The 26,769-nt window shown below is 42.0% G+C and overlaps 1 protein-coding gene across 1 annotated transcript in view; it reads right to left on the bottom strand.

Annotated features, from left to right (window-relative positions):
• The window catches only part of RAD51B (RAD51 paralog B), a 632,113-nt gene that overhangs the window by 182,210 nt on the left and 423,134 nt on the right, over window positions 1-26,769 (bottom strand). Inside the window, exon 7 of the mRNA XM_049770452.1 lies at window positions 10,134-10,230. Within this exon, the coding sequence (XP_049626409.1) occupies window positions 10,134-10,230 (97 nt within the window). The remainder of the gene's footprint in view (window positions 1-10,133; window positions 10,231-26,769) is intronic.

Here is a 26,769-nt window from a genome sequence, read left to right as displayed (position 1 = left end):
AAGAAAAGAGAGAGAGAGAGAGAGAGAGAGAGAGAGAGAGAGAGAGAGAGAGGCAGGAAGTGTATGCTGGTATTGGACATTGTATGGAACTCACATATAAATACATATATACTAAACATATATGAAACTCATATATAAAAGTTGTATGGACAACTTTTAAGCTGTGTATCTCATGGTGATTAAATTAAAAAAAATTTTAAATGGTTCTCTAGATCATCTCAACAGCTCTTGAGAGTTGGTTAGGAATACACATTTCTTTGCCCTTCCCAATTGACTGGAACTCTGAAGTGGGAACATAGCAGCGGGGGGACATAATAAACTTTCCAAGTAATGCTGAGGCATTCTGAAGGCTAAGAAACACAGGAATGAAGGTTTGGTTGGGGAAACTCCCATATCCTTTGCTAAAGAACCGCACTACTCTAGCTGGGAATATTGTTCAACTTCTTTGCCTGGATGTGTGACTTTGGAAAGAAAGCAAGAGAACTGTGAGGGAGGAAGGAGAAACATTCGTGGCTAGTCAAATAATCCCCATCAATCAAGCTGTTCAAGAAAATGACGTGTTGCCAATGGATTAGCCTCACAGGGACTTCAGGGAAAATCATAAACTCTAACTGGCCTGCCAGATGTCCACAGTCCCCCTAAGATCAGCCCTTCCTTGTCATTCTCCTATGTCCTCCTACTATCCCAGGCATAAGGAATGACTGGCAGTTCTTCAAAAGTCGGTGCTTTTGCTACCATATCTTTGGTATCAGTAGATCCACTAACATCTATTTTCTATCTGTTTCCTCAGCACTAAGTAAAGTTCCAGGTGCCCATATCTCTAAATATTTGTGGAGTTCACTGTCTCCTTGCCTACAACAGCCCAATCCCTAGCTCAGCCTACACAGCTCTTTCAGTAGTCTTTATAGTGAAATATTTTGATTATATTTCAGCATAAAATTCAATCTGGCATTTCAAATTTACCCCCAAACTACTTCTAGGTGAACTGCACATGATGTCTCTATATTCATTACAAGCCCCAGACATAAAGGCAATCCCTCTTCCTTATTCCAACACATATACAACATATAGTCCATATTTACTGAGTATTCTCCAGAACCTAAAAGACACAGAAATGTTCACCACAATGTCTCTATCTTTGATGCAATTATATAAAAGAAGAGGCATGGACAATGAAGAAAAATAAGGCAGGTTTGGGGACAGAGAAGGAACCATCTTGAGAGAGAGAGAGAGAGAGAGAGAGAGAGAGAGAGAGAGAGAGAGAGAGAGAGAGAGAGAGAGATTAAGATGACCACTTTGTGAGTTGACACTAGAGCAAGATGGAATCTAATGAAGGAATAGGCCAGGTAAACAAATACTTCAGTTAGTAGGTATAATAAGTATAAAGCAGGGGCTGGAGCAATAGCATAGTAGGGCACTTGCCTTGCATGTGGCTGACTCATGAACCAATCTGGGTTCAATTCCCAGCATCCCATAAGGTCCCCTGAGCCTGCCAGGAATAATTTCTGAGAGCAGAGTCAGAAATTTCTGAGTACAGAGCTCAGGAGTAACCCCTGAGCACCAAAGGGTGTGGCCCCAAAAAACCAATAAAAAAAAGTAGAAAGCAAAAACAAAAATAAAAGAGAAAACCATGAGAAAATATGTAAAGTCTAGTTAGTAGAAAAAGCAAAATCAAAGCCCATAAAAAATTGAAAGAGCTGTGCATAAATGGCTCAGAGTTTCAGAGGGCGAGAATGATCACGGAAAATGACACCTCATAGACTATAATATTTGTTAATAGCATTTACTAATCATTACCTCTCTCTATCGAGATCTAATCCATTCTCAAAGACTAGTTCTGCCATCATCTTCCCTGGACCATGAGAACACACTCTACTAAAAAAGTTGTTCCCCTCTTCCTAAATTCTGGTGCATTTTTGTACACACCATATTTGTCTGAGAGCCCTGAACACAGTCTGCCTAAAAATGTTAGGTATTTGTATTGTTCTTGAATAAATGGAAGGAGTTTGAAGGTCTCTATCTAGCCAAAAAGTTATTTTTGGAGGTATCATAGTCCTAAAATTATGCCAATATTATGCAGAAATGCACCTAATGTATTGGAAATGTCAGTATGATGGAATGAACTGCAGTTTAATCAAATCAGTATTTACTGCATGGTTTATCGGGAAAGAATGAAGAAAAGCAAAAGCCTCGTGAGATCAGAGCCTAGTAACAGCTTAGAAAGGTGACCCTTGGATCAGATCACTTTGCCAACAATATTACATACAAGCTTCCCCAAATCCCAACATATATTACAAATGCCCTCTGAAGGTCATCATAACAACACAAATTCTGTTTAGAGGAGGGCACCACTCCTAAATACTGTCCTTCCTTCCTTTACAATATCTGACCTGGAGGCCTCTCGTTTTTGATACAGAATTCTCTGAGTATGGAAAGCAAGCATCTTCTCCCAGACAATCCTGCCTCTAGAATCTGGGTCACTCTACTTTGCAGCATTTGCAATTGTCTAGGCTCCAGGCCCCCATCAACTCTGTAGCTGGAGCAATTGACCAAGTTGGCTTTGGTGTTCTTGTCTCTTCTGCCTTTATGACACTGGCATGTGAACAGGAACATGTGCATATCTGGGAAATTGGCCAGTAAATCCCAAATAGTAAAGAGGTCTGAGGGTGAAGGGGAAAGACTTCCAAAACATACAGCTCAGCCCTCCCACGAACCACCTCAAAGACTTCTTCTCAAAGAAAATTCTCTGGCTCTCATCTAATTTGATCTTAAAGCACCTTATGCTTCCAGTGGGTCTCTCCTTTGGCAGACCATCACTAGCAAAACAGAGTTCCTGACCAAGAGGTACTTCCTGGTGGTTGACTTCAATGTTCCCTTTCTCCTTTTGATCCCCCAGTCATGGCTCTATTGCCCCCTTGGCCTCCCTACTGAAAAAATCCTCCTCAATTCCCCTCCCGTCAGAGATTTATAGCTTGTCAGACATTTTGCAAGCCAAGCCCATCTCTTGACTCTAGCTTTCCTAGCTTCCCATAACGAATATTGAGGCTTCCTTCAGCTAAATGTTATAGGTTTTAGGGGCTTTTCATCTTTTTTCTATAAGTTGAACTTTTAAGGGCATCTGGACAGCTGTTGAAAGAAACAGATGCCAACTAAGTGTCATGGATTCCCTAGTACTAGGGAGACTGGAATGTGTCCCCTTATGAATAGAAGCATGTGAAGTGTGTGTTGATGAATGGCTGTGGCTTGGAAATCAAAAATGGAAAGGTCACCGGGACACAAAATATTTTTATCCAAAACTCACTCCTAAGAGGCAGTAGTTTCCAAATCTAGGGTTTCGGGGGGAGGGCTCTGACTCGGGTTCCCGGCACCACTGCTTCTTGCTCACTGTGTGGCCTCTGAGCCATTCCTTTCTCTCCTTCATGCTTCAGTTGTTGGAGGTGTATTAAGTGATTCATCATTTTAAGGCACATTAAAATACTATGGAAATGCTAATGTTCACAATGCAGACCGACGTTGTTAATATTAACCTTGTAGTCACAAGGTGACACTTCATGTTTTTAAAGTCCTAATTATAGCCAATCGGCACCATACTCCTGAGAGAAGGCCTTCTGAAGCTGTTCCACCCAGACTTATTTGTACATGGCCCTGCCCAAACCAATGGACATTAAGTTTTGTATTGGGCTGTGGAAGACCTTGGAATTAAAGTGTGGAGAGAGTTCTGCTAATTTGACCAACCCACCCAAAGTCTGTGGTTAATGGGTTACAAATTTGGGTAATGCCAGACAATAAATTACAACTATAATAATAAAGCCAAAAGTACACACAATTTAAGGAGAAACACCAGTGTTTTTTATCGGAAATGAAAGAAACCATTGATCATAGCAACTGTCTGAGATTAGCAGGGAGCCACATTTTCAAACATCCTGCAGTAAATCCAGAGCAGATCCAGCTGGAAAGCAAGAGTGGAAATAAAACTTGAAAATTCATACCATGCTTTGAAGTCTGCTTCTTTCACAACCATGAGTCCCTGACTTGCCCCAACTATTTTGAGCTGTGCTTTGCTTGTTGAATTTATTTTAAAAGAGATACAAGCCACGCACTTGCATATAATCTTTCAAATGGACTCCAGCTTTTTGCAGGGATGGTTTGTTAGAGAATATGAATCCCAAAATACTTTCTTTTGCACATGAAATCAGCCATCAATTCAACTGGAATAGAAAGCTTTTAATACTAAAACTAGAAACCACTCTTGTTTTCTCTTGCTTTTTTTTTCTTATGTTCTTTTCTTGACCCATACATGCCCTTTTGATATTTTTTAGTTATGTGTTACAATCTAGCAGAAACTATTAATGATACCAATGGCTAATATATGCCACATGTTTCCTGTGAAGGCCTATGGAGTCTCTGAAGTGCTCTGTGTCACTACATTGCAGTCACTGCCATTCCACTAAATCCTAAGAGGAAAAAAAGCCAATGGTCTAAATTGAACAGAGCTCCAATCATGCACAGGCCCCAGTACACCTCGATTTCACTTACCAGCTGTATCCCAGTGGATGGGGCTCAGTTATTTCTTCTGCTCAAAGAAATATTGAGTGACTTCAGAATATGAGGTGGAATTTTGGGCTAGATGCATTTTTAGGTCCTCTAACAACAATCTCTTTGGAGAAAAGGAATGCTCCTTCTGACTAAGACTCAATTATCCTTAGTATCTGCTATGACCGCAGGAAGAACCACAAGGTTCTGAGAACCTCAGAACAGTTTCAATGACCTTGTCAACAACTAATCATTGAGTTCGGTAATAGCTGATGTGTTTTTGTCAACAAAATGAAAACTGAAAAAGGCATATGTTGACTCACAATGCCTGGTCTAGAAACAGGTAGGATTGTAAAACCCTAAATCCTGACTTCTTCTCTTAGTGTCACCGTGTAAATCTAGTCAATTTGCATCAATCCAAAATTTTCTTTCTCCCAAGTGAATGAATCAAGTTGGCGGAAGCCAGCTGAAAACTGACAAGCGTCCTGCACACAGGAGTTGTTTTAAGAGGGAAACTTCACTTTACCCTCAAATTCCTTCTCAAAGCACAAAACTCTGGGCCAGAAGCAGCATTGGTGGGAAAGTCTTTGGCCTTTGGATTCCATTTCTCCCTTGCCTCTCCGCTTGGGACTAGATAATTCAACAGTGGAATGGAGTCTCAATGAAGAGAAGCATCCCATGGACCCAAGCTGTGAACATGTGTCTGCGTAATCTAAGTAACAACACGGCCACACATTTAATAAGAAAAAAAACAAAACAGCAACACCAAAACAAAGCGTGCTCAACTTCACAAACACTGGGAGGGCAACAGCTGGTCAGCCGAGATTAAAGGAGCGTGAGAGAGCACCTCCCCATCTCTCTCCTTCTCCTCCCCCAGAGCGGTCCCCACAGCCAGCCAGGGCTTGCTTTTACGGCCCTGGGCAGATGACCTTGTTCCAGCTAAGATAGGGGCTCTTTTGATCTCAGCAAGGGGGATGCTCTGGCCCTGCAGCTGGCAGATATTAATAGTCCAGGATCTGCTGGGGTGGAAGAGATCTCTCAGTTGGGCCAGGTCACTTATGTTCCTTGCTCTGCATCAGAGCAGAAGGGACTTCATTTCCCTGAATCAGCTCCTGCTGGGGACTTCTCGCAGGTCAACTCAGATCATTTCATCACAGGCTTGTGTTCACCCACAACTGTTTTCAAGGGAGCCCTGTTGAAAGCTGTGGCCTCTGTTCTGCAGCTGAAAACTATTAGGGGACGGGGTGGTCCTTGAGCTCTCCCTCTTCACTATGTGCTTCTCACTCTCTCTCTCTGGTTGGGATACATATCTTGTGTGTATGTGGGTGTGGGAGAGAGGCAGAGTGAGCGAGATGCAGGAAGAGATGACCAGTGTCTCAGAGTGGAAAGCGAGGTGTGTGCATGGAAGAGCAGTGCTGAGATTCTGCAAAATCCCTTCTAGTAGGCTTCATTTGTAGGGCCCATTCTTCACGCTATAAATCAGAACTTGGAAAACATAGCAGTGAATGAACGTTCCTGATCTCCAGATGCACATTTGGGATCTTAGAATTTTAGAGTGAGAAAAGACTTGAACTCTCTTATGCTCAGCCCATGTGACATTTCCCAGAAGAAAAACCAGAGGCTCAAAGTGATTTAAAGGCCTGCCCAAGATCATGGAGCTAAGAACACAGTGGAAAAGCTGATCCAATCCAATGCTTCACATACCAGTGAGGCAGCTTATATATACAAATCAGTGTAAGATCAACTATCATTGTAATATATTTGAGCGGGTATAAATGTTCTAAGGAATCTGCCCATTTGAATTCACTGGTAAGGAATTTCAATATAGGCTTCAGGGGAGGAAAATATCACTAGATAAGCCTCTTTGCTGGCTTATTTAAGCAAGGCAAAGATCTAGGGAAAAAAAAAAACATTTCCATTCACCCTTGGGTCTCATAGAAAGAAAAAGTTGTTTAAGTATGAACCACTCACTTTCTTTGCCATGCAGAAAACAAATTTTTTCTGGAAGCAGTCACATTGAACTCCAATGCCATTTTCTTTGTTTTGCTCCTTCTGTTTAAGATAAACCAGGAAGATGGTTTATCAGAAAAGATTCTTGTTTACAACTCTTAAAATAAGGAAAAAAGATACTCTCCCACAGTCTCTTTCTCAGAAATGAACAGGATACAGTGTCTAAATAGTATAGATTATAAGTTTCTAATTATGTTCCTTGGTGTTTTGTGTGAATCTCAGGAGTACTGTTCTTGCAGAGAATTTACTGTGATATTGCTTGAGCATTTATTTAGATCCTAGAACTTCTTTACTTATCAAAAACTTTGCTGGTTAGAACTAGTGCCTAGTTCTAACATGGATAGTAGGAGAATATAACACAGTCTGTGAAACTGGTTCAATTAGTTTTGCTGTATCTTTTCTTTACATAGCTGAGCTGGCATGTCACACAGGAGGAAGAGAGAACAGAAACAAGGCAGACTGGAATAAGCAGAGAAGTTTTGTGCAAGTAAATCTCTAAGGAATGAGGAGGATTTGGGAAGAAAACAAAGTTAAAATGTAAAGGGGCAATACTGTTGATTTCAGATGATATGTCTATCATTTGAGGCATGGAGGCAGGTCTGGGTAGCAGTAGGCAGAAAATTGGTGTTCATGCCTTTACTCAAGGGAATAGTGACCACTGAGGTTTAATGAAAGGAAGGAGCGAGCACAAGCTACTTGGCCATACCAGTGGCCTATCAGGGAAGGACACAAGGGAGCAGTAGGAAGGTACCCCTAGACAACAGCCAATCATTTTAGAGATCATCAAAAAGCTAGAGCTTCCTTATATCCCTTCCCTATATAATCCTCTTCATGACCTTGGGCGGGTTCATCTCCTTCTAGAGATGACCCTGAATGGCTAGTTTTGAGGCTGTTGGCAGATATATTAAAGTTTTGATTAGCTTTAGAAGAAAGAAAGACAGAAAGAAAGAAAGAAAGAAAGAAAGAAAGAAAGAAAGAAAGAAAGAAAGAAAGAAAGAAAGAAAGAAAGAAAGAAAGAAAGAAAGAAAGAAAGAAAGAAAGAAAGAAAGAAAGAAAGAAAGAAAGAAAGGAGGGAGGAAGGAAAGAAGGAAGGGAGGGAGGAAGGAAGGAAGGAAGGAAGGAAGGAAGGAAGGAAGGAAGGAAGGAAGGAAGGAAGGAAGGAAGGAAGGAAGGAAGGAAGGAAGGAAGGGAGGGAGGGAGGGAGGGAGGGAGGGAGGAAGGAAGGAAGGAAGGGAGGGAGGGAGGGAGGGAGGGAGAGAGGGAGGGAGGGAGGGAGGAAGGGAGAGAGGGAGGGAGGGAGGGAGGGAGGGAGGGAGGGAGGGAGGGAGGGAGGGAGGGAGGGGTAGAGTCAGGAGAGTAAATAAGTCTTCACTTTATGTAGAGGCATTTTGGAATCTGACCCATGCAAAAGCAAGGAAGAGAAAGAAGAAAAACCACTGATTTCTATGGTGTAAATACTTCCATCCTAACTAATTTCAAGTGAACAAACCACACATTTCTGAATATTTTTAAACCAGTCTATTGATTATAGTGTATTCTCAGAAAAGAGGTGACAAAAGTTCCCAGATTTCTTTTTCGTTTTGTTTTGTTTTTAGTTTTTTGTTTTTGTTTTTGGGTCACACCCGGCAGTGCTCAGGGGTTACTCCTGGCTCTATGCTCAGAAATCATCCCTGGCAGGCTCGGGGGACCCTATGGGATGCCAGGATTTGAACCACTGTCCTTTTGCATGGAAGGCAAATGCCTTACCTCCATGCTATCTCACTGGTCCTGTTTTTTTTTTGGGGGGGGGGGCACACCCTGTGATGCTCAGGGGTTACTTCTGGCTCTGTGCTCAGAAATAGCTCCTGGGTTGGGGGACCATATGGGATGCCGGGGTGGGGGTTGGGGATCGAACCGTGTTCTGTCCTAGGTCAGCATGTGCATGGCAAAAGCCCTACTGCTACGCCACGGCTCGGCCCGATAAAGTCCCCAGATTTCTGAGCAAGAGAGTGACACATGCAAAGGAAGCCACACAAGAGTGTCACTTGGGAACATCAGAATGGACTTATTGAGCCTTAAGTTCAGAAGACCATCTTTTAATTTATTAAAATGATCTAATTGAGGGGACTGGAGTACTGCACGTACTTGCCTTGCAAGTTGCAGACTTAAACTAGGGGTTTAATCCCAGGCATCTCCTATGGTCCCTGAGCACTGCCAGGAGATTCCTGAGTGCAGAGCCAGAAGTGACCCCTGAGCATTGCTAGGTGTGGCTCTAAAACAAACAAAGAATGATTTAATTATGAATTTAATTTTTATTCCAGTAAAAACTACCCCCAAATTAAAATTAGTCAATATTAAAAAAATAACTCAAAATTAAAGGAGGAGACTGAGGAAAGATACATTTGAAAAGAATCAAATAAGGGCCGGGCGGTGGCGCTGGAGGTAAGGTGCCTGCCTTGCCTCGCTAACCTAGGACGGACCGCGGTTCGATCCCCCGGCGTCCCATATGGTCCCCCAAGAAGCCAGGAGCAACTTCTGAGCGTATAGCCAGGAGTAACCCCTGAGCCTCACAGGGTATGGCCCAAAAACCAAAAAAAAAAAAAAAAAAAGAAAAGAATCAAATAGACCTGAAATGAATGTAAGGAGAAAAGAAGAGTAGTTTAGTTTTCAGTTCAGATTATGAGGGAGTAATAATGTATCACTAAATGTAGAAATGGGATACAGAGGCCTTTTTACAATTCTGTTAATTAATATTTTAACTCCAAAAAAACCACCATTGAGGTCTGCTTTATGCAAGGCAAGTGCCATCCTCTGTACTATTATCTCCTGCCACTTCTCAAAGATTTGAGATCCCAAATTGAGGCCAGTCCTTGGAAGACCACAGACAAAATTCAAGAGATGTGCAAAGGCTAGAGGCCCATGTACTCCATCATGAATGATTCTCAGAAAATGGAAAGGGCCAGGCACTTCGACCCAGGCCCACAGCATTCTGCCCTGAAAGGAATTCAACGACAACTAGTAGGACACAGAAATGCCAAGCAAGAACTTTCAATAAACACAGAAACCACCCACTGGTTCAGAAGGGTAATTCCCCAAGCTGTGTAAATCCCAACCACTCTGACCTTTGCTAGCAGGGGAGGGTGGAGAAAACTTTGCAGCTTTACCAACGTGAAGAGCTTTTCTTTAATCTTTTTGTAAAGCTGATCAGGAGTGCCACGTCTCTGGCACATGATGTGAATACACGTTTTAGCATTTTAGCCAGTTCAAAAGTACCCGGTTGCACATAAAAGGCTGCCATGCTATGAGACCACCAGGAAAGCCAACCTTGGAGCATCAACAACAAAGTCACTGAGCTGTTTGTCTGCCTAAAAACAACCCAGGGAAGAGTGACAGGCTTCAAGAACGGGTAGCAGAGGCTTGGAAGATCCTTAGAGAAATTGGGCAAAGAATCAGATGCCTGCAACAGTGGCCCCAACTATAGCTCCAGGCTCCGAATAGGTTCAGTGGCTAGGGCTGATTAGCTTGGCCTCCCAGCTCTCAACAGGAGGCAGAGAGATGGTGGGGCTGTCTGTCAGCGTCAGATTTCAGCCCCTCTAGGAGAGATTCCTTACCTTCACACAGGGACAAATCATCAGCTGGAGACACCAGGTCTGCCTGAGAAGCGAAGGCTCCGCTCAGATGGGTTGTAATTTGATTCGTCAAGATAACCTGTGAACAGACAGGGAAGAGGTGGGGCAGGAGGGAGAAGAGAGAAGACCAAATTAATTATTAGAGTTCTCAAAAGGCAGACTGTAGTTTAGGGGGAAGACTGATAAGTCTACACGTACCAAAACCCCAGCTCTGACTTTCATCAATTTTATCTTTCTGTTCTAAGATCTGGCAAAGTCTATAGGTCATTCAAAACACAGAGAAACTGAGGAGATAGGCAGACTCTTTGCAGAACTTAAACCATGAATGAATTTTTTTCTAAATGGTCAGTGAATTGGGACGGAGTGATTTCATTAAATTAACTACATCATAGAAGTCAAAGAATGAAGATGATTACATATGTATACATTTCCTCATTTAACTCTTAAGATTATCTGCACAGCCTATGACATTGCTAAGTGCTGAATGAAAGCAATGACTTAAAAATACGAATGTCTATGGCTCCCCCCCCTTAGTTTAGTTTCCAAATTTGTGAAATGAGAATAACATTAATCTTTCAAGAAAGAATACTCTTTTAAATTAGTTGAGATCCAACAAAAACATACCAAGTTATACAAATTAATATATAAATATTGTACATATTATAAAACATAAATTAATATATAACATATACAATATAGAACATATACAATCCCCCCTAAATAACTCAAGTTCATAACATTGAAAGGATTCCAAATGACAGAAATTGTAGCACCCAAGGGTCCGGAGAGATAGCACAGTGGTAGGGTTTTGCCTTGCATGCAGCCAATCGAGGACGGAAGGTGGTTCAAATCCTGGCATCCCATATGGTTCCCCGGGCCTGTCAGGAGCAATTTCTGAAAACAGAGCTAGGAGTAACTCCTAAGCACCACCAGGTGTGACCCAAAAACCATAAAAAAAGAAAAGAAATTGTAGCACCCAACATAAAATATTTTAGGAGATCATTCATTTCCTTAAAAAGCCTCACTTATGGGACCAGAGAGATAGCACAGCGATAAGGCGTTTGCCTTAGACGCAGAATGACGGTGCTTCAAATCCCAGCATCCCATATGGTCCTATGAGCTTGCCAGGAGCGATTTCTGAGCGTAGAGCCAGAAGTAACCCCTTGAATGCTGCCAGGTGTGACCCAAAAACCAAAACAAACAAAAAAAAAAGCCTCACTTATAAAATCCATTTTGTTGCTTAGAAAACTAAAGAAAGAGTAAAGAGAAAATAACCACAGAACCACCATCAATCATTTCTGAGGACTTAGTGTTCCTAGCCTGGGTAACATAGGCGAGCACCTAAGTATTAAGCAGATATCCCTTCTCTATTGCAGATACTACTTGGGACATGCCTCTAGTGGACTGTCTAGATTTATTCTGAGAGTCTGGCTTGATTTCAACAGAAATGGAAATTATTTCCATTATTATTATTATTATTTTTTTTTTTGGTTTTTGGGGCCACACCCAGCGGTGCTCAGGGGTTACTCCTGGCTGTCTGCTCAGAAATAGCTCCTGGCAGGCACGGGGGACCATATGGGATGGGACACCGGGATTCAAACCAACACCTTTGGTCCTGGATCGGCTGCTTGCAAGGCAAACGCCGCTGTGCTATCTCTCCGGGCCCCCATTATTTTTTTTATATGGGCACACTCTTATGTTCAGGGGGCTATTCATCGTTCTTCACTCTGGAATCACTCCCAGCAGTGTTCAAGTGATATAAGATGCCACGGATCAAACCTAAGTCAGCCACATGCAAAGCAAGCACACTATTGCTCTGGCTTTTCAACTCCATCATTTAATCATTTTATTATATTATTATTACTTGAGAAAGGTTGAGCCTCACCCAGAGGTACTTGAGGGCTTCCTCCTGACACCGCACTCAGGAATAACTCCTGGCCATGCTCGGGGACCAAATGGGATGCTTGGGATTGAACCTGGTCAGCTCTGTGCAAGGGAAGTAACTTAACTGCCATACTATCTCTTTCATCCTCAACTCTGTTCTCGACTATCCAGCTTTCCATCACACGCTTGTCACAGCCTCCTGAATGCAGCAGTGAAAGTCCTGTACTAGCACATTAGAAATCCTTTACTAGCAATCACTTCATTAAAGGTAAGCAGAGCATGATCGACCGTATGGTCAGGTAAAGATGTAGCAAATACAAAACTTCTAGGTCGTTTTGTTTCTCTAGAGACTTGTGATTCTCTAGAACTACATTCGTTATTACAGCTTCCACTGAGTATTTGCTAACCTGATCACTCATATTCTTTTGTATTACTACTTTTGATCTTTACTGGTAAGATGACATGATATGCCTCCATATAAAAATGGCTAGATATGGTCAAATAATCACCTGTTTTTAAAAAAAAAACAAATGTTCCTGGAGCAGCACCTAGGCACTGCTGAATGTGGTCCAAACTTCCTTCCCCAACTAAAACAAAAATATTCAGATTAAGTGGATAGATATGGAGAGCACATGCTGAGCAAAATGAATCAGAAGGAATGAGAGACATAGAGTAATCTCACTCATTTGTGGGATATAAAAAAAAAGACAGTATGGTATTAATATCCAGAGACAAGAGAGGAGGGCCAAGAGAACCAGTCTGTGGAAGGAAGCTTGCCACAAGTAGTGGAGTAGTGCATTTAGGGTAGAGAAGGGACCACTGTGACAAATGACACTGGAACTGATCACTCTGGACAATAACTGGGTGTTGAAAGGAGATGGTGTGATATGCATGCCATCCCTTCGTTAAGAATATTGCAGGGCCCAGAGAGATAGCACAGTGGCATTTGCTTTGCAAGCAGCCGATCCAGGATCAAAGGTGGTTGGTTCGAATCCCGGTGTCCCATATGGTCCCCCGTGCCTGCCAGGAGCTATTTCTGAGCAGACAGCCAGGAGTAACCCCTGAGCACCGCCGGGTGTGGCCCAAAAACCAAAAAAAAAAAAAAAAGAATATTGCAAACCACATTGTTTCAAAGGAAATAAAAGGGAGAATGTAGGGGTTGTTCAGGGAACCATATAGTGCTAGTAGTTTAATCTAGGTCTACCCCAAGCAATGCTTTAACCCATTCCTATATTTTCTTGGCTCCTAAAAGATAGGTTTCTAAAAACAGACCAATAACGTGCTGGTATTCATATGAAAATACCATGTGTCTTATCTACCAATGAGCAAAATAATGTATCAGATTATCTTTGTTAGCAAAAATAATGTAAAGCACTTGGGAGATCTAAATATACAAGCTCTATAATTTTAGGGAACTTTTCTAAAAGGTAACTTGGGATTGAAAGAGAAGAGTACTGGGGTCCTTGGAGAAGGGAGGTGGGTACAGTGGTGATGGATGTGGTGTTGGAATTATGTGCAGAGAGAGACAATTACTGACAATATCTATCATACTGAACCACAGAATGTCAAATTTTTTAATTTAAAAGACAGCATGGAAAAAGTATAACTTTACTGATTTGGCAACAGTGATAAGAAAAAAAACCCCAACTGAATATCTACCAAGCAAAGCATGTTACCACATACAATAAAAAAGAGATAAAGGTATAGATGCCTTTTTAGAAACTTATAAATTAAAATATCAAGATATTAAGCTCATGCTTCATTAATATTTTCATTATTTCACTAGCTGTGAAGCAAAAACACATGCTGAGATGATAATTTTATTGTAGAGACCCAATCAAATGATACTCTCCAGAGCCAGATATCTCCAGATATGTCTCAAAAGATAGCCGCACCCATGAAAAGCTGAAAAGCAGATAAAAGAGAAAACACATTCCCCTCCAATGGCAAAAGAACAAACTCCTAAGTATTTTATTATTAATCCTTTCCATTTTATTATGAGCCTGAAAGCCAAATACTGAAAGGATACATAGCAATCAAGCTCAAGGATTTCCTAATCACACCAACTTATTAGATTGCTGCGGTTTTCTAAACCTATGTTCAGCAAAATGATAGCATGGAAACATTGACAAATAGCATCGATCACAAATAATCATGGTTTGGGCGCAAGCCTGTGAATGTGTTATCCTTTGAGGCAATCTGGAGGCTTGAAAATTGCTCCCTTAAAACAACTTATAAAATGTGCATTAGAAACAGCATCATAACATTATCCGGTTTCTGAGAATGAGTTCTGATTGACACTTTAGAGGGCCTCTCCTGCTGCTTTGATCCACTGGGAAGATGGAAGCTTCTGGTACTTGGTGCTAAATCTATGCAATAGCAGTTTGCACAAAGGCTAGGGGTGAAGGATTTTCAGCCAGAGAGACTGGGGTGCCACCATTTACTAGCTGTGTGATATTGAGGCAAATTTCCTAACTTTTCTATAGATGATAGTATTTAAATCATAGGATTTTGAGAATCAAACTGAAAAAAGCACATGCAATTCTTATAATTCCCTCACAATAGTGCCTGGTTAATGGAAAATGTTTAATAATGTCAACTCTCATCATTGTCTTTAGTTATTTCTTGTTGATTTGTACCTTCCTTGTTTGGATAGAAAACACAGGCCTTATCCCGTTTTCACAGCACGTAGTCCACTGTTGACAAAGAACAAATATTTGCTGTTGACATGTTTTAAAATTCAACAAAAAAAATGTAATTGAAACTGCATCCATTTTGTCATTCCTCTACAGAAGGGTTTATTTAAAAATCAAGAACATGCCCCCACTATCATCAATTACAAAGGTCCACTCAACTTTATACATGGAAAGTTGCTTATCAAAAACAAAACAACCCACAAAATAAAGCAACTCCAAAAAACGCACCTTATTTTCATTGTTTTCTTGGTTGGAGAACAATCCATTTTACTTGAATAGGAAATGCCTGGCCCCTATATTATTATCAAAATCCTTAAGTCTCATTTTTAGGAGCCAAAGAGATTGGAGGGAAGCCCTTGCCATATATGTGGCTGACCCTGTTTCATGACTGAGTCTGCCCAAGCATTATCAGGAGTGATCTCTGAATACAAAGTCTAAAATAAACCCTTATCACCATCAAATGTGGCACAACCTCAAACTCCAGTCTAATTTTTAGAGGTCATGCTTCCAGGTATAATGATGCGAGCAGGGACTTTGTCCCTTCAAAGACCTTGGTCCTACATTTTAAGTTTCCCCTTGTTTTATTCAGCCTCACGAAATTGATCCTATTCATCCCTCTGTATATTAAGGTTCAATACTCAGGCTCAGTTTAAAAGAAGAAGAAAGTACTATAAAGAGGAAGAAATTATAAAGTAAAGATTTCTAAATAATCCAATAGGGTTTCTAGAGAAAAGAAATGGGGAGATAAAGTCAGTTACAGAACAAATAAACTAGCAAGGCAGATAGTTGGAAATGAATGTTGTTTTGGTCAAAAGGAAGTGTGTCCTGGGACCAGAGAGATAGCATGGAAGTAGGGTGTTTGCCTTGCATGCACAAGGATGGTGGTTCAAATCCCAGCATCTCATATGGTCCCCTGAGCCTGCCAGGAGCGATTTCTGAGCATAGAGCCAGGAATAACCCCTGAGCACTGCCGGGTGCGACCCCAAAACCAAAACCAAAAAAAAAAAAAAGAAGAAGAAGAAGGAAAAGTGTCCTGGGGATAGTAGACCAGGCAATGTACAAATGAAAGCCGAGGACAAATTTCTGCTAAGGATCAAAAGAGCTGGCTTCAGTGAATAAATGTTTGGTGATAAAAAGGCAAGTAATGTAAGCTAGCCCTGAGAATCTTTACATGTCCTAACCCGGAGGCTGGTGAGGTAGAGTCCAGTGGCCAGCTGAGCCTGGCTCTCCCTGAGGCTGTGTCCAGAGCAGACCATCTACTATCTGTTTTCAGCTCTGCCATGGTTAGACTACATTGAGTCTCTGCTCATACTCCACTCCTGTCTCCTGCTCTTGCTGGGAACATAATGTGTCTAAAGGCACCTCTGTATATAGGTTTAGTCAGATCAACCCAACACTGAACTATTTTCAAAGTATCTTTGCTGGGGCCTCCATACGTAGTGAGTATATTTAAGCCTACTCTAAGTAACTGGAAAAAAGGGGGACAAAATGGGAAGAGTTCCGGAGAAATCTGAGTGGGGAACTTCCTAAAAGTAAAGATTTTGATGGAAGAAACATTTCAATTTGCCTCTTGGAAAGTGCCAGAGAAGAGGAATTTGTGGATACCTAGGCATTGAATAGGTTGGACCAGACAGTTTGGTCAGCGAAAGAGCTAGTCAAGGAGCAAAATTATAACTCAACATACAAAGCTACAGCAATAGTAATTTGGGTAGGGTGCTTGTCTTGTACACGACCAACTCAGGTTTGGAATGTCTTTTCTTTTCTTTTTTTTTTTTTTTTTTTTTTTTGGCCACACCCGTTTGACGCTCAGGGGTTACTCCTGGCTATGCACTCAGAAATCGCCCCTGGCTTGGGGGGACCATATGGGACACCGGGGGATCGAACCACTGTCCGTCCTACGCTAGCGCTTGCAAGGCAGACACCTTACCTCTAGCGCCACCTTCCCGGCCCCGGAATGTCTTTTCTAAGGCAATTGAAGCAAGCACCAGGCCCAATCCACACCCACAGACATCCTTGGATTTGAATGTCTGAGATTAGAAAACTCAATTGAGAGAAGAACAAAAGGTTCTAATGTCCGTAACTATTCTTAAATGCCAGAAAAGGGCTATATGGTACCCACTCTTGTTTGACAAATTCTTCAAACTCTGGTGCTAATAAATAACCTCAAGTCAAGTAGATGAAACATTTCAGCTTCTATAAGAGTGTAGAAGCATTTAAGGTAAACCTGGCTGAAATTGGCCCATCTGACTAGGTGGTTTTCACTGGTCCCAGATGTATATGGCTTGGCCCCCAGTAGGCTTGAAAATGAAAGTTCCTCTTGGAATTTCTGTTTCTACAACAAAGGTAAGGATGGGCTGGCCTAGAGGAATCTGTAGGCAACCTCAGACATCTTGAGGGCATTTCTGTGCCCATAAAAACACCCACTTCCTCTTCCTGCCCACTCCCTGCTTGAAACCTGCCAGAACTGAACACAGAATCAGAGAAGTTTCCAAATGACTCGAGCTAGGCCTGCAGGCTAGATGCTGAGACTGTCCTGATATGCAGAGCTTCCCAGTAAACAGGCAGCTAGAGATAGGACATCAGTTTGTGGCAGACACCATGGGGACTGGCTCTGATCATAAACTGCCTGCATGCTGCTAACCACCCTGGCTTAGGTCAGGGCCTCCACCTGGTCAGTCCTGAAGACATAGCTCATTTGTTTTCCCTTTTTTTGTATGACAAATACTCTGTCTGTATAAGGACTGTATTTTTTAAAAAAAATGTTACTCTTGTTCTCAAAGATGATCCCCATGATCAGACAGGACCAAGCCTCAGTCTTCCAACTGAATTTATATATAATTCACATCACTTATTATGGAATCCACAGAGATCTTGGATAAGTCAAAAACTCCAAATTTTTGTCTTCACTATAGTAAGGGTTGCTGATTGCCTTATTTAAAAACAAGCCAGAGTCTGGAATTTTCCTGTGAGAAATGGTTAAGGTTCATTGAACCCTTTCATCACCAAGGCTTGAGTGAGAGGCGTTGGAATAGCTTCACCTACTCTTTTTTTTTTTGCTTCTCAAACCATGACACAGTATATCCCAGACTCAGCTGCTGGGGAAGAGAAGAGAGGGGTGAAAAGCAGGGGTGGGTGAGAGAAGAGGAAGACAAGAAGAGTAAGTGTTAGTTCTGGGTGTTCTGTGAGAATAGAGCAACTTCTCCAAAACAACTGGAGGAGAGGGCCCCACTTCCAGACTCATGACTCTCAGCTGACAGTTCCCCACCCTTCTCCCTTCCCCTCACTTCCACTTTGAAAAGAGCTCCATATTTGTTGTGAAGAAAAGCCAGATAAATATTTTGGCATTTAAGTGTCACCAATGTGGTTTCCGTATCCACGAACTCAGTTTTGTCAAGCATGGAGAAAATTATAAGTCATTCTGTTATGAGGAAAACAAAGCACAACACATCATTTAGTACCAGCCTAGAGAATACCAACTGCCAGTTCTAAGTAAAGAACTGATAAGGTTCTGGTATTCCAGGCTGCTATTTTCATCTTGAAGGTCTGCATGATAATAATTGTTTTCTGGGAAAATCTGAAAGGTTGTGGAAGATTTTGTTTTAGAAATATTTGTGGTAAAGAACCAAACTTTAATTTTGCTCAGAGAGAGCAAGTCTATGGACGTCAAGCAGTCTGGCGCTGTCACTGACCTGCTATGCAATTCACAGGATGTGCTACTAACTTCTCCCTATGTAAAAGTGTGGCAGTCACAAAGAATGGGGGGGGGGGGGGAAATCATGTGCTGAGTGTAAATAGAGTAGTCTGCTATGAAAAATATTATATATGCATATAACTGACTAAATAGCAGGGCTAATTTGTCTCTGAAGACCTTTTCTGATAATCAACTCTCTTAAGTTTCAGCTTTAATTAAGAAAGCCACCTAGGACAGGACTATGTAACAGTGGCTTAGTAAAAGCTAGAAGGGGGCAATAAAAAAGATATGAGGGAGGGCTGGCACGATAGCACAGCAGTAGGGCATTTGCCTTGTACATGGCAGATCCAGGAAAGACCTGGTTCGATCCCCGGTGTCCCATATGATCCCCCGAGCCAGGAGCAATTTCTGAAAGCATAGCCAGGAGTAACCCCTGAGCATCACCAGGTGTGGTCCAACCCCCTCCCCCCAAAAAAAAGATATGAGGGAAACAAACTTACATAATTTTATGTTTGTCAGGAGAATACTTTGACTTTCAGTGAAACTCACACTAACTTATTATAGCATCAGATGCGGGAGAAAATTCTTGTGCAGATTTCACTAGGAAATTCTCAAGCAGAGAAACACTACCTAGCAGGACGAGTCCCTAATGGGGAGACTGGCCTTGAGTTAGGTAACAGGGAAGAACAGGAAAGAAATTGAGCTTGCAAAGACACATTCTCACTCAGAAGGAGATTGAGAATAATGCTGCTTCTGCCCTTTTAGCCATTAATCTCCCATTGGAGTTCAAAGGCAAGGAGATGAGGGAAAACCATGCCTGGCATTTGGTCAAAATTAACCCAAGGAAACTATGGCACAGATGGTGGCTCTTACCAGAGCCTACTATTTTAGGGGTGCCCAGGCGAGGGGTTATAGAGGACAAGCAGGCCTGGCAGCTGCTGTACCTTGGGCATAGGTGTGAAGAGCTTAGGTTACAGCGCATCAACCCTGGTGGGCTGATGAGGTTAACACGTGTTAGTTCTGGATCTCGTCTGGGCAACAGTTGTAAGAAGGCCACAAACAGGTTGGGGTGCATTTTCCACCTTCGACACAACCTCGGCAGCATCCTGTCAGTGATCTTGGGCCCAGCACAGGAAATAACACACACCCCTGGTAAAATGCCACAGCGCCTTCACCGGGCCTCAAAGGGTATCTTCACCAAAAACTGCGCAATTTTGCAGTTAGCAAAGGTCTGGCCAGCCAGGGCTAGAAAAGAGGAGAAGGCCATTGGTGGTTGACTCAGAGGTTTAGGGCTGAAGCGGATCACTATGCACGGAATATTTCCTGTGGCCAAGTTACTGTGTGTGAAATTTGGTCAATGCCCACTCACTGAACCCCGCAGAGAGGCGAATTTCCAACAGCCCTCTAAGTTTCTTACTTACCTTTTTCCGTGTTTTTGTAACTTGAGGGTGCTTTCTATTCACGTGTACTTTGGGGCTCTGGGGGTTCCCCCTCTCTTTGATTCGCAGGGAGAATTACAAAGACAGAGCTTAGTGATTGGTTCATCACAGACAGCTGCAGTTAACTTATTTCCCCTGTGGAGATGCATGTGAGACCAAGAAAAACAGTTCTGTTGAGTCACTTGCTCCCCAAGGGGCTGAAAAAATACAGATCTGACAGCCACCAACTTTGCTATTCTTCTTCCCCATGGTGGCTTACAATGGAGAGGACCTAGGCTCTAAGGAAGCCCCAAAAGAAGGTGATCTAGAACAGACTGACATCTTCTACTTCTCTGCCACCAAGAGGAGCAGAGTCTGTACCATCAGGGCCTCTCCCAAGCCAGTCATTGGCTACGTGCAACCAATTGTAACTCCAGATTAAAAAAAAAAAAACTGTGGTATAAAATGGGAGCAAAGGTCACTCACTCACTCTCTGTTCAAAAGAAGGTCAAAAGTTCTCAGGAACAAACTTCCAAGAGAGCAGCTTCAAATGCTATGCTCTTAAACAAAAATGAATGATTCTATGTCCTGAGGGAGGCATATTATATTGCTTGTTTTGTTTTTTTTGTTTTAAGTGGGGATAAGAGGGGAATGAAGCAATGTTATGTCCATCCTTAAATAAATGACATCAATATAGACAAACAACAATAAGCTAAAATAAGCAGAGTGAACATGGGAGAGATGCAAGAAGAATGGCCCAGAACAAATACATTAAAGGGACCAAATATTTGGATGGTGAGTAGCAGCAGGCTCCCTTCCCTGGCAGTGCCATTGGCGAGATCTTCTATTTCAATCATTAACAAATCAACTTCCAGTCACATGCTCCACACCTAGAAAGGGAGATCCTGGCCCAGAGAGAACCTCACGTGAGGCACAAAACCCTCGTAGCAGATGGCACATAGGTTTTTAGTGTACAACACCCTGTCAGGTGGCTTAGGTAGGCTCCCTGGACCCATGAAGAAAAGTGACATTGTCCAGGCTGCACATACATGCCTAGAGGTGCTAGCATGACCCAGGTGCTGTTAAGCTGCCTGTGGTGACTACCTTATCATTTTTCCTTGTCCTTCATTTTCAGCTGGCAATTCTGTTCACCTGGCATCAGACATCCCACATGGTGTTTTCTTGGTTTCAAAGACAGTTCTCAGAATGATCTTAACTGATTCCCACTCCTTCATGAGCAAAGATTGAAGAAATGAAGCAGTGGTTATATGTCAGAGGTTGGAAATCAGACCTCTGGGGCTTGCATGCAGATCCACCACCTAGGAACTATAGAGCTTCGGGCAGATTACTAAACCCCCATATACCACACGTTCTTCAGCTGTGTACCCAAGATAACCACTGATCTCTCAGAGTTACTGTGAGAATAAGTGAATCTAATACCTAGCCGGTGACTAACTAAAATTAGCTTTGAACTTATCATTCTCTCCACATCAGTTTTATCCACTGCGAAAACTGAGGTTTATAACATTCTCATTCTCTTTCTGTTTCTCATGGGTTAGACTCTCTGGTGCTAATCCCTACCCCAAATGTCCCAGTAGGAAATGTTCTTTATTCCTCTGGAAGTTTCTGTCTTTCTGGGACCAGTTCAAATCCCACCTTTTCCATGAAATCTTTCATAATTTCTAACCCCCAACTGTTCTACTATTTTATGTGTGGTGTTTGGTATTGAACCCAGAGTTTCACACATGCAAGGCAAGCTTTCTGCCACTGAGTAACTATTCTAATCTTTCAGTTCTTGATACTTCCCCTTTAGAATTTGTACCTTTAAAAAACTTTGTAGAATCTTTCTTTAATCAGATACGTTATTCTTATCTCTCTACCTACAATGTAAATTTTGAGAAGGAAGGAAACTCATATTTACTGAGCACCTTCTAAAAAATAACCCCCATACCAAGAGCTTTATATACATTTATATACATTAACTGATTTCATCCTTGTCCTTATGAGGTAAATACTTTAGGACTAGACATAGTCCTAAAGATGAGGATACTGAGGTTCAGAGAAGTTGAACATTTTTCTGAGACCAATAGTAACTAGCACTTGGGAGAGCCAAATTCAAACCAGGTCTGCCTGGCTCTCTAGACTATAATGTTTTAGTCACATGAAAGGTTCTCAACATAAAAACTCACAGCTATGTTGATATTTGATTCATTTTTTTTTCCAGAACAAGGCATTTGCTGATATCTAATTAATCAAGTCCCCTATTGCTGGATTCAAAGTCAAAGTAAATAAAAACTGTATAACATGTTTATGAAGAAGAGAATTTCTCAGTAGCAAGAAGAAACCAGTTGGCTGTTGGAATGCTGTTTGGCAGATTGGAAACACTGAGTCTTTAGACCGAGCGGAATCATGCTCTAGTAGGTATGGCAAGAACAAGGACAAACTCCTGTATTCTATTTCTGTCTTGGCTGCTTACCACTTCGCTAATATTTTCACTTCTGCTAACATGTGATGACAAGAGTTTCAGAAGAAAAAGTGCCTCATAAGAGCAGAATAAGAAAAGGCAGTTGAAGATAATGAGACAGCATTGGGGTCTGAGAGGAGAGAGGTGGGGGTGTCACATCTGGGACAAATCCCACTTGGAGTACTTTCCAATTTCACCTAAATTGATGGAAAGCAACCCCAATATAGAGCCATTCTTAAATACAAATGAAAAGATAGCTTCATTTTTAATCCTCTATGGCCTATGTTTAGTGTAACTTCAAGCAACTTAGCACCATTCAAGATGTTCTTGTTTTTTGCTTCAATGAACTCTGCATTTGTTTTCAAACTGGTTATTTCATGCAATGGTGATAATAAGTAAGAAAAACATGGATTGGGCTGGAGAGATAGCACAGCAGTAGGGCATTTGTCTTGCACGCAGCAGATCCAGGACAGATGGTGGTTCGAATCCCGGCATCCCATATGGTCCCTCGTGCCTGCCAGGAGTGCAGAGCCAGGAGTAACTCTTGAGCGCAGCCGAGTGTGACCCAACACCCCACCCCCCAAAAAAGAAAAACATGAATTGGACTAAGGCTGATCACTGATTTGTGAAGAGTAAGTGCCATTGAATCCTGATGGAGACAACCAGTAAGGACTTAGCTGAACTAGAACAAACAGGGAGAGACATTTCTTCAGGGCTTTTCTGCCAAGAGACTAGACCTGAAAGAATCAGTGACTGAGGCAGGGTTGCAACTCTCTCAGTGACCCCTGAAGGTAAACTGTGATACCTTGGAAAACAGGAAGGCAACCCTAAGGGAGGTGGGGTCCATGTCTGCATAACTGAAGTTCCTCTGAATCCAGGATCTTGAGGCTATGACCCAAGTCTTGTGAAAGATTTCCTACTCCCATCAATGCCTGGAAAGGATGGCAGCTGGGAACAACCAGCTCCTTTGGAACAGAGGACAGGCAAGCTCTTCTCTATTGGTTAGTTACAACAGTGTTTCTTCTCATGGACCCCCTCCTGCCCTCCCCAGGACCACGGTGCAATGACTAAATCTGCCTGTCGCTCCAGTGAATCCATTCAAATAAATAAGTCAATTCTCTTTAACTTTGTGGTCTCAACTCCTTGTTGGTTTATTGCAAAATTAAAGGGCACACAGAGTAGAACCATCAATCAGCAACCAGCAGAGGAATAAGTTCTTTGTGGAATGTACTGAGAAGTAGGAAAACAGAAGGGGAAAAAAATGAAAAGAAACCTCATGAAATGGTCATTTGTAAAGAGAACAGAGGGGGGAAAAAATCCACATTTCACATGCAGCATCATTTAGGAAAAATCTTATTAAAGGTTTCCTATCTCGCCAGGAGAGCAAGCACAGGAACGCAAACAAAAATCCCTCAAAATGATCTGCCATTTATTAGTGTTGGTTTCTTGTGGGATTTGCTGTATTCCATAGACGCAGCCAGAGATTGTGGGGCCAAGAGACTGGAACCGTGACTCAGCAGGCTCTCAACCAGGGGAAGGAGAGGGGAAACCACCATTGTTTATTGTAAAACAAACAAACATAACACATAACTGGCTCCCTCAGGCCTTCACTCCAACTTGACCTTCCCTTAGCACCCTTTTATTTCAAGTAAAAGCATCTTATTGGGGGGGGGGGAGCACAACTTATTCAGAACTTTTAATAAATGTCATTTGATGAGGGAGAAAGCTAAAGAGGGTGAAAGCTATAATCTGGAGGTAGAAAACTAATATTTACTGACTCGGATTCTACTCCACTCAGGTTCTAGGAAGTGCTGTGTTCAATGCTCATAATCCTCTCTGCAACCCTCAGAGAGAGACAGGCAGCATCATTCCTTCTCTCCAGGACATTTGCATTTTCAAACTTGCTGAGACTGCAGAAAGCAGGGACACTGATGTGCCTCCAAAAGCCTTTCCTTCAGGGGCCGAGCTGTGGCATAGAGCCATAAAGCGTCTGCCTTGCTGGCACCAGCCTAGGACAGATCAAGGTTCGATCTCCCAGCATCCCATATGGTCCCCCAAGCTAGGAGCGATTTCTGAGCACATAGCCAGGAGTAGCCCCTGAGCCTCACTGGATGTGGCCCAAAAAAAAACAAAACAAACAAAACAAAACAAAAAATAAGCCTTTCCTTCAGCCAGCTATGTTTGTGCTTGGTACCAGGAAAACCACTTTGTCATTCTAAATATTGCTGAAAGAAAGGAAATAGGTGGCAGTGGGAAAAACATAGTGGTAACCTGCCAGTCCTCTGCTGACCGGGCACATCTACTCTGGGTTAGTTTACTGTCCAGAGAACTAATGTTCTTGCCCATCTCCTTGGAAAGGGAAGAAAGGGCCTAGATGGGTGGGAATTGCTCACACTAGGAAGCAGAGCCATCAGACCACTGAGTATGACTCGAATTCTCATTGGGACAAGACATAGTAACCTTTGAAACCCTTAGTCCTGGGGAAGAGGCTATTATATTTCTCATATACAAAACACACACACATACATACACATATGCAAATACTTGAATGTAAACTGATATGACATCCCTTGCCACATCAGAGAGGAAAGTGAGTAGCCTAACATCTATAGCTTATTCTGGATCTAAACCCAACTGACTCACTCTGGATTTCTACTACTTTATCAAATGCAACAGGAAGTCTCTATGCTCTCTCTTAGCGTGTCCCTGAATTATAATGTGCGGAATCATTGTGAGTGCAAATAATCAATTCTAAATTTATAATATAATAAATTCTAAATGTATTAATCATGAATTCGTCTTAAAAATGTCAGGGCCAGAAGTGGTAGCACAGTGGATTTTGTTGAAGGATTTTGCTGGAGTTTGCTGAAGGTCCTCCCAAGGAAAGGCCTTGACCACTTACTCTGAATCGGGGAACTGGATCTCCACTGTAGTCTTCTGACTACAACTTTTATGCCACTTAGTCTGCATATTGTCTTTCTCCCATTCCTGAATCAACCAATATGGCTCTACATATTAGGATGCATTTCCCTACAAGATATTTCAAGTATAGTTGAAATTGAAGTCAAATATCTTAAAAACTGATTTCTTATGAAAACTTAAAATATCAATTTTTTTCTAAAAATATTAGGTATGACAAAAAAGCAAAGATAAACTGTATGTAAAAAGAGAAATGAGAAATGACACGATATATAAACAAACTAGAAAGCAAAGGAAAGAGAATATCATAGGAAATGAAGAGAGAGGTATGAGAATCAGGATGGGGAGAAGAGATGATTTCTCCCTGGAAGATGTGGGGAAATTGTCATCATGTGATCTGGAAAGTAGGGTATAATTGACAGAGAGAGTCATAAGAAAGTCATTCCAGGAGGCAGACAGAATTCCCACACTGTAAGAATTCAGAAATACGGGCCCGGAGAGATAGCACAGCGGTGTTTGCCTTGCAAGCAGCCGATCCAGGACAAAGGTGGTTGGTTCGAATCCTGGTGTCCCATATGGTCCCCCGTGCATGCCAGGAGCTATTTCTGAGCAGACAGCCAGGAGTAACCCCTGAGCATCGCTGGGTGTGGCCCAAAAACCAAAAAAAAAAAAATTCAGAAATACAAATTACTAGAGAGGAGAACCTTAAAATGCAGAATACTGGAAGTCACTAAAAATCGTAACCAATCTAGGCTTCTACAGTAACAATCTAGACATTTACACCAGCAATTCATCTGCCTCTAAAAGGGAAAAATAGTACTATGGTGAAGACTCTTTCCATGTATACTGCCAACTCAAGTCCTATCCCTGGCACTCCATATGGTTCCCCAAGTCCTGCAGGAGTGATCCCTGAACACTGAGCCAGGAGTAAACCCTGAACAAAGCTGTGTATGACCCCAAAACAAGATAAAAAGGAGCTCTCTGAAAATAGTTCTCTCATCTAAAAGACACTGGAGAGGATTTCTTTATGGGGTACTTCTTAGGTCTATGTATTCCAACATTTTCAGGAGTTAAAAAAAAGTTATATGAATGCATGTGTGAAACTTGAGAGTTAAGTTTCAAACTATATATTTTTGTTTGGTTTGGTTTGGTTTTGGGGCCACACCCAGTGATGCTCAGGGGTTACTCCTGGCTATGTGCTCAGAAATTGCTCCTGGCTTGGGGGACCATACAGGAGGCCAGGGGATCAAACTGTGATCCATCCTAGGTTAGTGCTTGCAAGGCAAATGCCCTATCCACTTGTACCACTGCTCCAGCTCCTCAAACTATATTTAGAAGCTAAATTCTGTTAAAATGCTTCAGAGTTTAAGGCCCCACTATAGAGGTAAAAAAAAAAAAGATCTAATTGATATGCAAATAGTTTGAAAATCTTTACGATTTTCCCATCTTTGGAACTGGGACAGTTTTCTGCACCAGCACCAGGAATGGAACTTCTGCCAGGAAAGGCTACAATGCTGCTCTGGCACCAACTTGCTTCAGAGTGGGT

Source organism: Suncus etruscus, chromosome 3 (genome assembly GCF_024139225.1).
Source record: "Suncus etruscus isolate mSunEtr1 chromosome 3, mSunEtr1.pri.cur, whole genome shotgun sequence".
Lineage (NCBI taxonomy): Eukaryota > Metazoa > Chordata > Mammalia > Eulipotyphla > Soricidae > Suncus > Suncus etruscus.
The sequence above is the reverse complement of the archived record's forward strand: the minus strand, read 5'-3'. Positions and strand labels throughout refer to the sequence as shown.